The sequence below is a fragment of the Mandrillus leucophaeus genome, unplaced genomic scaffold (assembly GCF_000951045.1).
Source record: "Mandrillus leucophaeus isolate KB7577 unplaced genomic scaffold, Mleu.le_1.0 Scaffold75, whole genome shotgun sequence".
Taxonomy (NCBI): Eukaryota; Metazoa; Chordata; class Mammalia; order Primates; family Cercopithecidae; genus Mandrillus; species Mandrillus leucophaeus.
In genome coordinates this window covers 4,714,634-4,727,756 of record NW_012108141.1, presented here as the reverse complement: position 1 = coordinate 4,727,756, position 13,123 = coordinate 4,714,634, and the positions used below count along the sequence as shown (strand labels likewise).

The 13,123-nt window shown below is 40.3% G+C and overlaps 1 protein-coding gene across 1 annotated transcript in view; it reads right to left on the bottom strand.

The window, feature by feature from the left end:
- Positions 1-13,123, bottom strand: part of ANXA3 (annexin A3) — a 72,530-nt gene that overhangs the window by 43,899 nt on the left and 15,508 nt on the right. Inside the window, exon 3 of the mRNA XM_011966240.1 lies at positions 4,735-4,822. Coding sequence (XP_011821630.1) covers positions 4,735-4,822 — 88 coding nt within the window. The remainder of the gene's footprint in view (positions 1-4,734; positions 4,823-13,123) is intronic.

The following is a 13,123-nucleotide window of genomic DNA, read 5'->3' as shown; positions in this document are numbered from 1 at the left end:
CCAGGATGGTCTCGATCTCCTGACCTCGTGATCCACCCGTCTCGGCCTCCCAAAGTGCTGGGATTACAGGCTTGAGCCACCGCGCCCGGCCTGGTTTTATATTCTTATACATAGTGAAGTAAATACTGAATCAGATTAAAGTGTGTTTGTGCTCTGTGGGTCTGAGTACCAATGTGGACCCATCATGTGTGTACCGTACCCAGCATCCATGTCAGTACACTACCAGCCACCTCAACTGCACAAGTATCTGAAACTCAGCGTGTTCTTGGTGGACTTTATTGTATTTCCTCTCTGACTTGTCTGTCCTTCTATGTTCCCTCATGCACAACTATGGATATAGTCATCCAGGCAAAAATCCTGGGAATCAGCTCAGATTCCTTTCTTTATCTTATTCTCTATATTATAGCAATTATCTGCATCTCTTACATTTGTCGTCTCCTCTGCATGCCCTCTGCCACTGTGTCCTTATCATATTTTACCTGGATAACCTAAATCGCCTCCTAATGTGACCCGCATATGATTATTCCTGTACACTACTGCCTAAGTAAATGTTTAAAAATACAATCTGATCATGTTATCCCCTTGGCTAAAATTCAAATGGCTCTTTGTAATCTTCAGGATGAAGTTTAAGCCCCTTAGCTCGTATATCAGCTCATTATGATCTCTCCTGCCTTATGTCTTTGTTCTCATTTTCTACCCCCTCTCTGCATCTCTATAACCTATGCAACTGGACTACAAATATACCAAACTACCTGCAGTTATTTGTAGTTTGTATGCCTGGCAGTTTCTCATCTCTTATTTTTAAACATGCTCAAGATCAAAAACTAAGCCAAGATGCCTCCAGTTCAGAGACTGGGTCTGACCTAGCCCTAATGCAAACGCCATTATGATACCTGATTCTGAACTCAGAACGTATCAGAAGTGGTGCTCATAAACAATAACCTCCTTCTTAAAGAAGGCCTGTAAGCCAAAGTGCAAATTCATGAAGAAACATAATGTTTAAAAAGAGGCGACAGAATTTAAAGACTATTAACCTCATGAAACAGTCTACTCAACACTAGATATAAATAGGGCAATCCGGCTGGGTGCAGTGGCTCACATCTGTAATCCCAGGACTTCGGGAGGACAAGGCAGAAGGATTGCTTGAACCCAGGAGTCCAAGACTAGCCTGGGCAACATAGCAAGACCCTGTCACTACAAAAAATTAAAAAATTAGGCACACATTGTGATGAGCACCTGTAGTCCTAGCAACACCAGAGGCTGAGGCCATAGGATCCCTTGAGCCCCGGAGTTTGAGGCTGTAGTGGGCTATGATCATATCACTGCACTTGAGCCTAGGTGACAGAGCAAACCCTTCTCCCTTTAAAAAAAAAAAAAAAAAAAAAAGGCAATCAAGAGATAAATGAAGAAATAACTTACATTGAAAAATGGAAAAAAAAAACCCTTAAACAGGCAGAAATAACATAATATTATATTGATATAAAGTTCTAATATAATATATTTATGAAATTTGACAAGCCACTTTTAAAATTCATAGAGGAGGGCAAAGAGCCAAGAAAAATGTTGCCCAGTAGATATTTAGTGTCATTATAAAACCCTAATAATCGTGACAGTGGGAGAGGCAAATAGATAAATGAAGCATAACAGAGAAGAGAAAAATAAGGAAACATAAAACAGAGGTGACATTACATACAAATCAGTGTGAAAAGGATGAGCTCTTCAATACATTGTTCTGGGACAATTAAATGTCCACATGAAACAGAACAAAATGAGACACCTTTAAATACCATCCATGAACATTAATTTCATGTAGATTAAAGATCATAATATGAAAAATAAAATTTCAAAACTTTGAAAAAAAATGTAGGAGAATATCTTTATGACTTCATTATAGAAAAGATTCAATAAGAATAAATCCTAGACAAAAATATTGGTAAACTTGATTTCACTAAAATTTAAAACTTCTATGCAATAAAAATTACTGTAACCAATTGTATTTATCCATTTTCACGTTGCTGATAAAGACATACCCTAGACTGGGCAATTTACGCAGGAAAGAGGTTTAATGGAGAACTCATAGTTCCATGTGGCTGGGGAAGCCTCACAATCATGGTGGAAGGGAAGGAGGAGCAAGTCACATCTTATGTGGATGGAAGCAGGCAAGGAGAGAGCTTGTGCAGAGAAACTCCACCTTATAAAGCCATCAGATCTTGTGACACTTATTCACTATCATGCGAACAGTACGGGAAAGACCTGTCCTCATGATTCAATCATCTCCCACCAGGTCCCTCCCACAATACGTGGGAATTATGGGAGCTACAAGATGAGATTTGGGTGGGGACACAGGACCAAACCATGTCACCAATGTTAAAAGAAAACCATAAACTTATAAGAAATATTTTCATGGTTTGTAATATTTTTTAAAAAGTTTGTATTGAGGAATTATAAAAAATTATTGCCAATCTAAAGAAGACAAACCAACTGAAAAAAATAGATAAAATATATTTTATATTTTATTGATGTATGAAAGTGGAAGCAGATGCACAAGTGAGGATGCTTAACTGCATCAGTCATCAGGGTAGAGAGCGGAAACAAACACACATGCAGAATAAGATACCATTTAGACCCACTTAATTAGAAAAATGGAATAGTCGGCCGGGCGTGGTGGCTCAAGCCTGTAATCCCAGCACTTTGGGAGGCCGAGACGGGCGGATCTCGAGGTCAGGAGATCGAGACCATCCTGGCTAACACGGTGAAACCCCGTCTCTACTAAAAAGTACAAAAAACTAGCCGGGCGAGGTGGCGAGCGCCTGTAGTCCCAGCTACTTGGGAGGCTGAGGCAGGAGAATGGCGTAAACCCGGGAGGCGGAGCTTGCAGTGAGCAGAGATCTGGCCACTGCACTCCCGCCTGGGTGACAGAGCGAGACTCCGTCTCAAAAAAAAAAAAAAAAAAGAAAAGAAAAATGGAATAGTCTTACTGTAGCAAGTATTGGTGAGAACATGGAGCAAAAGGAAGTCTTGTACATTGCTGAAAGGAATGCTAATTTCTACATTCATTTCAGAGAATAGTATGGCAACATTTCCAGTTAATTTGAAGAGAAGTATCCCCGTCAATGTGGAAATTCCAGTTCTTGTCATATTCTAGAGAAATGCTAGCAAATATGCACAATGAGACATAAGAGGAATATTCACTGCAGCATTTTTATATTGCAATATAAAAGAATTGCAGGCAATTTAAATGTTCCATCAATATTCCCATCTTCTGATATAGTGATGCAATAGATACCATGCAGTTAAAATTAATGCACTAGAGCTAACCATATCAACATGGATAAATCTCAAAAATATAATGTTAAGGGATAAAAACATATTGCAGAAGAATGTATACAGTATGATTTCATTTTATGCTGTTTGAGACCATACAAAACAATATGTACATGTATATATAGTGATGGTATTAAAAGTTTCATGGGAATGAACTCTAATTTGGGATAGTGTTTATCTCTAGTGAAAGGGGCAAGAATGAAATCCAGGAAGAACTGATGGGATTGTATTGGAGTTTTTTTGTTTTTTTATTTTGTTTTTGAAATAGACTTACTCCGTCATCCAGGCTGGAGATCAGTGGCACAATCACAGCTCAGGGCAGCCTCAACCTCCCCGGCTCAAAGTATCCCCCTACCTCAGCCTCCCAAGTAGCTGGGATCACAAGCCCAAGCCCCTCGCCCAGCTAATTTTTTGAGGTTTTTGTAGAGAAGGGCCCTCCCTATATTGCCAGGCTGGTGTTGAACTCCTGGGCTCTAGTGATCCTCCTGCCTCGCCCTCCCAAACTGTTGGGATTACAGGCATGAGCCACCATGCCCAACCAAGGGGGCCATATTTGTAATGATTTATTATGATAATTATTATTGTTGTTGGTAGCAGTGGTGGTGGTGGTTAGACAGGACTAATACGGGGTGGCCACAGGAGAACAGAAAATTCCAGGCAGCAGTTTCACATGACTAGCAAAAGGAAACTGATTAAATAGCTGCAGAAACTAGGGGCTGATATGACCCTGAAAACCCATAGTCTGGATCAAGCTGGCTAAGACCCGCTGGATCCAACGTGGCGCTGGATTTGACCTAGGATTCTCCTAGGATCTCATTATATGCTAATTAACATACTCAATCACACACCTACCAGTGCCATGGCAGTTCTGGAAACACTGATATTTGGTATAAAAAGGGGTGGCACCACAGTACCAAGAAATCATCTTTTTCCCGGAATCTTCATGACTATTCCACCCCTTGGTTAAAGAAACCCATAAAGGCAACAACCCCAAACCCCCTTGTGCATCACTCTCTCTTGAGTACACTCACATTCCCCCTTCCTGAGTGTGTACTTTTCACTTTGCAACAAATCTGTGTACTCTCACTATCGTTTGACCCATCCTTGAATTTCTTCTCTAGATGGTGTCAGGAGTCTGGATACCAGCCAGTGTCGAGATCCCACCGGCATCTGGGGATCTCCCCTAGACCACCAATATCAGTGGTAGTTTTTTAATATTAAGTAAATATGATAAATGTTAGGATTTAATAAAGCTGAGTTCTCTATATATTTCCTCATTATTTCACAATTTTAGAAAATTCCTGACAATTTATCAAATTGAGTAAGCCAAGCTGAGCAAACTGAACTTTTAGATTGTAAACTGCCTGATTTGCTTCAACATTAAGAAAGGAATTGTAAAATATCACTCACCAATTCCTCTGATTGCTTTCCGAATAGCTTCAGCATCCACTGATGGGCTGAAGTCTGGATAATCTCTTATTGTTCCTCGGTGTCCAACCTAGAAGGAAATATTTGAAAGTCACATTGGTTCAAAATGACATCTTTCTTGTATTACATATGCATATTCCTTCATGCATATGAGAGGCATATGACAAACCCATAATTTGCACACCTTCCTACCACTTCAGGAGTGGCTCTGAAACTGCCTTTGCAAAATCATGACAGTAAGAGAAATCTGACATGGTTGACTCCATCTTGCTTTTAGCCTCACAGGCTGGCTGTCTTTGCTCATTCCTGGGTGTGGGCCAAACTAACTTCAGGAGGAATTTATAGTTTAAATGATACTAGCTCTTCCCCCAAAGCTAAACTACCCTTGTAAAATTAATGAAAGTCTACCAAGTTAGGTAGATGAGAGGGGCCTGAATTTTACTAAGATGTAGGCATAGTTACATAATTACCAGCCATTATTCTGGAGGTCACAATATTTGCAGCCTCCCCAATTACACCTGCAGATAACATCACTATTACAGAACCTACAATTGGCCTTTTGAGATGTCTCTTTAGGCTTTTGCATTTCTGACTACTAGACAGTCCCACTCAGACCAGCAACTCCTCTGGTGGCCCCCACTTAGAAGCAGACTCAGCCTACAAGGACTGCTTTCTATACCCCTATGATTGCATCCCCAACCAATCAACATGCCCCCTTCCCTAGGCCCCTGCCCGCCATTTTATCCTTGAAAAACCCCTAACTTCTGAGCCTTCAGGGAGATTGATTTGAGTAATAACTCTGTCTCCCACATGGTGTGGCCAGCCTGGCATCAATTACACTCTTTCTTTACTGCAATACCATGGTCTCAGTGGACCGATTGTGGCTGTGCAGTGAGCAGGAAGAACCCATCTGGCAGTTCCAGTTCCAGTGACTGTCTACCCCCCAGACATAGGGAATATGATATCTACCCCATATCTCAGGAGTCCTCTTTTTCTCTTGTGTAACAAATTACAAATATAAAACATGGGTTCTGTACAGAAGTAAGTTGTGTTAATCTTGGTGACACTGAAGAAAATTTGTTTCAAAGTAGCATTTGTAGAAGAGCAACAAGAAAGCTGAAATTTCCTAAATCTTCTTGTTTTTCAAGTGATAATTCAAAGCTCATCATGGCATCTCACACAGAAGTAACTGTGGTTTACAAACTTCAAGATGTTTTAATTAATGTTGACCATTGTCCTTGGGGAACTCCAGACTAAATGATCCATAAATGAAAACCCCCTTAGGACTGTCTGTTCTTGAGCTTTGTTTAATGAATGTGCAATTAGAAGACCTTCTAAAAGCTCTACTGGCATCATAGATCTTGAGGAATTGCATGGAAGTAAAAAATGCCACGCTATTAATTTTAAGCATGTAAATTAGAAGCATGTCAGTAAGCTGGGAAAGACCATAATACAGAAAAAATATTTTAAAATTGCTTACGAGACTAAAGAAGGACAGCCACAAAGATGTTGAGAAAAATAAAAGTAAATGAAGATTTATATGGTAGTTCTTAACTTCTTGAATAAAAATCTGTCTTTACAGTAATAATATTTCCTTTTTAAACAGCATTTTTCTATCTTGTTACTGAATAGTATTGGCTCTGTTGTCTTGTATTAATACGGCTTCATTTTGGCTCTCTTGAAGTGTTTAATGTTTTCATGAAAGGACATTATCTGTCACATTAAAGTGAATGGAAAATTAGTGTTCTGGCACAGTAAAAAATGATAGTCTGCTGATTCCTAAGATTAGATTGAATAATTTATTTCAATACACGCAAACACTGTTTAATCTTACAGCATCCAAAATAAGAACTTTAGAACCTAGAAAATAATTACAAGTTAGAAACTAGTTGTGAGTGTTCCTGACATGAAGATACCTGTAAGAAACCAATCACTTTAGTCTGGGCATGGTGGCTCACTCCTGTACTCCCGGGACTCTTGGGGGCCAAGGACAGGATCACTTGAGCCCAAGAGTTCAGGGCCAGCCTGGTCAAAACAGTAAGACCCAGTCTCTACAAAATATTAAAAAATTACCAGGTGTGGTGGTGTGCAAGTGTGGCCCCAGCTACTCAGGAGGCTGAGGTGAGAGGACCACTTGAGCCCAGAAGGTCAAGGCTACAGTGAGCTGTAATTGTGTCACTGCACTGTAGTCTAGGTGACAGAGTGAGGTTCTGTCTCAAAGAAAGAAAGAAAGAAAGAAAGAAAGAAAGAAAGAAAGAAAGAAAGAAAGAAAGAAAGAGAAAGAAAGAAAGAAAGAAAGAAAGAGAGAAAGAGAGAAAGAAAGAAAGAAAGAAAGAAAGAAAGAAAGAGAAAGAAAGAAGGAAAGAAAGAAAGAAATTAGTCACTTTAATATAATCTTTGATGAATTCTCTTTCTCCAAGGCTTGATAAATATTTTATGGATTCACAGAGCCAACTTGCTTCATTTCACTTCTATCCACCTAGGAACTTTTGTGTTGATCTTATCTGTTCACCTTCCAGCATCTGGCATTGTAAAAGAACTACCCCAACGTTAGAGTGTTTGAGTGCTTCAGGCCCAGCACACTTTACATGCTAGGCACTTTATACATGTTAATTATAATCTGCATAACAGCTTCAATAAATGAGAGTGAGCAATTGCACATAAACAGATTTAAGAAGACCAGAGAATTTGATCAAGTCTACACAGCTAATTGCAGGCAGAGGTTAGAATTTAAAAACAAACTAGACTATTCCAGACCATTCCTGGGGTTTCATGAAAGGTAGTCTCTGTACCATCTGGGGTGATACTTTAAGTGTATATAACCAGGACACACCTTCTATATACTGAATCATATTTTTTAGAGATGGGGTGCTAAATTCTACATGTTTAAGAAGCTCCCAGATGATTCTGTGCCATGCAGATCTTGACATGGCTGATTCTAAATATAAAAAGACAAACTTGTGGTCAGATCCCAGTTGTTCATGAATCATGAAAACTCAGCATTTGCACTCCAGCTGTGAACTTTTCACTGTCCTCTACCACCTACACATCAAAATATGCTAAAATGCCGATGCACAGAATTAGAGAAGGAGGAAATTCCCAATTAGTAAGAATTAAATGGGGGAGAACAACTTGTTTAATTACAAGGGGGGAAGAAAGTACACATACACACATCCCAGCTTGAAAAAGGGCATGGCAATTCTGAAGTGGAATTTTAGTGAAACATTTAAAACTGCTTCCATTATTTAAATGAATGGCATTATTCATTTGATAGACTTGGTTGCCCAAATCACTCCGAAATACTACATGACTTACAAAAGAATCTCACAATAAAAGATTAATGAAATCTTTTAAAACTAATACATGAACAAAGTGCTTTACAAACATTTTAACTCTTACAAGGGCCTTCATGAGGTGAATTTTATTATTTCTAATTGAAAATGGAAGAAACCCAGTCTCACAGAGATTATTTGCTTAAAAGAGTTCTGCTAATAAGGACAGCCCCAGGACTCAAACCCATCGCCTTATGACTAAAATGCCCCCTGCTCTATACCACATCACAGTGCCTCAGGGGACTTCATCTTAGTGGTTCTCAAAGTGTGGTTCCTGAAGCAGCAGCAGCAGCATCACCTGGGAATGTGACAGAAATGCAAATTCTCAGGCCCAACCCCAGCGTTCCTGAACCAACAACTGCAGGGCTAGGATGCAGAATCTGCGACTTAACAAACGTTCCCGGTGGTTCTGGTGCACAATAAAGTTTAAGAACCACTGCTTTATTTCCTTCTTAGCTGCCTAGAAAACCGAAGCAAAAATGAGCAAACAAGCCATGAATTCTCTTATGGGTGTGGAAGATGAAGAATTTAATGATGAGCTCATCGTTTCAGGAATGTCGGCATTTTTACAGCCAAACAAGGCTGTTTGCATTGCCTGCTTCATTGCAGGTTTAATTCCTTGACATTTATATTACTAATCAATACTTGGCTGAGTTTATTTCCAGTAACCCTAGTGTCCTAACATAGTCAATACTAGTGTAGAACATCACCTGAATATTTGGCAAAGTCTATTTTAAAAGAAGATTGCCTTTGATCAGATTTCCATCCACACAGTTAAACACATTTAGTTGCTTTCCTTTTCTGAAACTTGACCTTCAGATGCCTCAAAAAGAAAAATGCTGCTGAAGCCAGCTGGAAAACAAATTAAAGCAAAGAATGTCTAGATAAAGGGGGAAAGTAACAGGAGCTCTTTATACTAAGAACAATTGCTGCTAATCACTATGTGCCAAGTACTGTGCTAAGCGGGTTTCCTGCATTAGCTTATTCAATGCTTGTAATAAACTTATAAGGTAGATATAATAAATCCTTTTCACAGACGATGAAACTGATGCTTAAGTAACTTGTTTAAGTTCCCACAGGCAGTAAGTGGTCTGTCCCAACAGTCTTTGCTCCTAAACTAGACTAGCCTGCATCTCATTTAAACCATCTTTTTAAAGACAATATAATCTCCCTTGATCTTCTAAAAATCATCCTTTGAAGGTCAGCCTTAGCACATGATGTCTTGAAGCCACTGCATGGCCCAGCTGGGCCTGGGGAACTGTTTGCTATTACCCCTGGGAGAGGCCAGTCTGCTTTTGACTCACAAAAGCCAGTTGCACCTATTTCTTCATGCAAAGTGTACTGAGTTTGCAAGAAATTAAACATTTACATTCAAAAGGATGAGTGGAAGAGAAAAACAGAAGGTGCCAACCCTGTTGATATGAAACATATTTAAAGCCAAATGCTACAAAGCAAGAATAGCAGTTGCTGCAGGGACATTTTGAAGATGCAGTGAAACCAGATCACTCATCACTTCAGAAAGCCCTACAAAGGCCACATCCAAAAATTGAGGCTTCAAATCAAAGCCTCAGATAAAACTCCAGGACAAGGAGCTCTCAAAGAGCCAGGGAGAAAGGACGGCTCTCTGCTCAATGTCAAGATGCTGTGTTGGGTCATGAAGCTTTTATGATATAAGGAAAAATGGAGTAGATTACAAAAAAATAAAGCAATCAAACTTGGAAACTGTAAGACTTCCAGTTCAATTTTTCAAGTAAAAAACACGTTTCCAAACCAAAGAAAGTTTACTGTAAAAAAAAGGCCCTGAAATAAAACGCAGTCAAGTGGGCAGGTGTTATAGGTTGAATTCTGTGTTCCCCCAAAAATACATTAAAGCCCCAACCCACAGTACCACAGAATGTGGCCTTACTTGGGGACCAGGTTGTTGCAGATGTAATTAATTAAGATGAGGTCACATTGGCAGGCCCCCAATCCAATACCACTGGTGTCCTTGTATGACAGCCACGTAAAAGCAGAGACATACAGAAAGAATGTGATGTGATGGTGAAGGCAGAGACTGGAGTTACGCAGCTGCAAGCTGCCGGTATGTGAGACCAGAATGCGCCTCTTCAAAATATGAAGGATTGTTGAAGACAAGAAGAAACAGATACTCAAGAGATCTCTTTCCTCCATTTGCCTAAAAGCAGGACAAAGATTTATGAAGACAAAAGGTATTCTGCCCTCCTGACTACAGTTACAAAGGTTAAAGACTGAAGACAGTTTAAGACCCTTATCAGCCTGACAATGGTATTAGAATTCATACGAGCAAGCTGCACTCACTAACCTTTATCTGTAAGTTATTTGCCTTTCTTCACCGCCCACCTGCAAGTTGCTGCCCATAGAGATTCAAAGGTCCCTTTCTGTTGTGGGAAGTCAGGGACCCCGAATGGAGGGACCGGCTGAAGCCGCGGCGGAAGAACATACATTGTGAAAATTTCATGGACATTTATTAGTTCCCCAAATTAATACTTTTATAATTTCTTATGCCTGTATTTACTGCAATCTCTGAACATAAATTGTGAAGACTTCATGGACACTTATCACTTCCCCAATCAATACCCTTGTGATTTCCTATGCCTGTCTTTAATCTCTTAATCCCGTCATCTACTTCGTAAACTGAGGAGGATGATTGTCACCTCATGACCCTGTGATGATTGTGTCAACTGCACAAATTGTTTGTAGAGCATGTGTGTTTGAACAATATGAAATCTGTGCATCTTAAAAAAGAACAGGATAACAGTGATGTTCAGGGAACAAGAGAGGTAACTTTGAACTGGCCGCCGGTGAGCTGGATGGAACAGAGCTATATTTCTCCTCTTTCATAAGCAAATAGGAGAAATATCGCTGGATTCTTTTTCTCAGCAAGAAACATCCCTGAGAAAGAGAATGCGCCCTGAGGGTAGGCCTATAAATGGCCCCTTTAGAAGCATGTGCGGTCTTTTATGGTCGAAGCGGAAGGGATGAAATAAGTCCCATCTCCTGTAGCACTCTCAGGCTTATTAGGACGAGGAAAATTCCCACCTAATAAATTTTGGTCAGACAGGTTGTCTGCTCTCAAACCCTGTTTCCTGATAAGATGTTATCAAAGACAATGCATGCCAAAACTACATTAGCAATTTTAATTTCGCCTCATCCAGTGGTCCTGTGATCTCGCCCTGCCTCCACTTGCTTTGTGATATTTTATTACCTTGTGAAGTATGTGATCTCTGTGACCCACACCCTATTCGTGCACTCCCTCCCCTTTTGAAAATCGCTAATAAAAACTTGCTGGTTTTACGGCTGGGGGAACATCAGGGATCCTGTCGCCATGTGACACTCAGCTTTAAATTTCTCTCTCTTGTGCTATTTCCCTTTATTTCTCAACCCAGCCGAGACACTTAGGAAACAGAAAAGAACCCACGTTAAACATCGGGAGTGGGTTCTCCCGATAGCTTTCTGCTGTCTTGTTACTAAAAATTTGCTGTTCTTTGTTGAAGATGCTATATAAGCTGAAATTCAAAGCCACCTCTGTGAAAACCACTCATTCTCTGGGTGTCTCCATGTATACTCAAAATACACATGTTAATAAACTTCTGTTTGGTTTTCTCTTGTCCAATCTGTCTTTTGTAACAAAGGTCCTTTCCAACTAAGAACCTGTGGGGGTTACTGTTACTCCTCTATACCAGTTAACCACCAGAAATCAGGAAGAAGCTAAGAAGGACTCCCCTATAGGTTTCAGAGGGAGGATGGCCCAGCCCACACCTTGATTTTAGACTTCTAGCCTCCAGAACTGTGAGATAATACATTTATGTCGTTCGAAGACAGCAGCTTGTGGTACTTTATTACTGCAGCCCTAGGAAACTAATATAGCAGGTAAAGGCCAGAGACAAATACTGGTAACCAACCAGTTCCTACAGGGCAAATCCTAGGGGCCTCGCCTAAAAGGATCCTCACCTGGGAGAAGTCCCACTGGCTGGCAATGATCGCTGTGCCTGTGGAAGATGATACACAAACAGAAGGCTCCCACCACTACTGCAGGCACACACTGCAGCCCACAGGGCAGTCAGGAGAAGTAGGTGGAGCTGAACGTCCACAGCAGTGAGACTGGCAGCCACTGGGATGCCTGAGAGATGCCAGGCTGACATCAGGGCTTTGCTTGTAATGTGTCCAAAGGTCTGAAGAAATGCTTATATTTGTTCTTGTGCTCACTTAAAGAAAAAATATTCCTGCTTTTCAGCTTTTCTTTTTTAAATTTTTAAAACATATTTAGGGGGTACAAGTACAGATTTCTTACATGCAGATGGTGCATAGTGGTGAAGTCTTGGCTTTTATTAGTGTATCCGTCACCTGACAAGTGAACACTGTGTTCAACAGGTAATTTTCAACTTTTAGCCCCTCCCACCTTCCCACCTTTTGAAGTCTTCAATCTCTATTATTCTACTCTCTATATCGATGTGTACCCATTGTTTAGCTCCCACTTATAAGTTAGAACATGTGGTATTTGATTTTCTGTTTCTGAGTCATTTCACTGAGGATAATGGCCTCCAGTTCCATTCATGTTCCTGCAAAAGACATGATTTCATATTTTTTATGGATGAGTATTCTATAGTGTGTGTGTGTGTGTGTGTGTGTGTGTATACCACCACATTTTCTTAATTCAATCCTCTGTTGATAAACCTTAGGTTGATTCCATATTTTTGCTATGGTGAATAGTTCAGTTTTTCTTTTTTAAATACAGTGATTTCATCATCAGGGCAGTGCCAGAGCAAGAGGACTGGAATGTGAGAACAGAGGAGGGTGTGGGATGGAGTAGAAAGATGAATGTGATTCAGGAATCAGGGAAGACAGGGACAAAAGAGCCATTGATGTTGTATTTTCCATGACACATGAGTTATAATAAGAAGACTTGACCCCTTGGAGCGTGTGTCACTCACAGCTAGCCTGCCTTCCATTGGCTCCTGTGCCTCACCTCCTAGGTTTCTTCCCACCTCTCCAGGATGCACTCACCTTTGTCTGACCTCTAT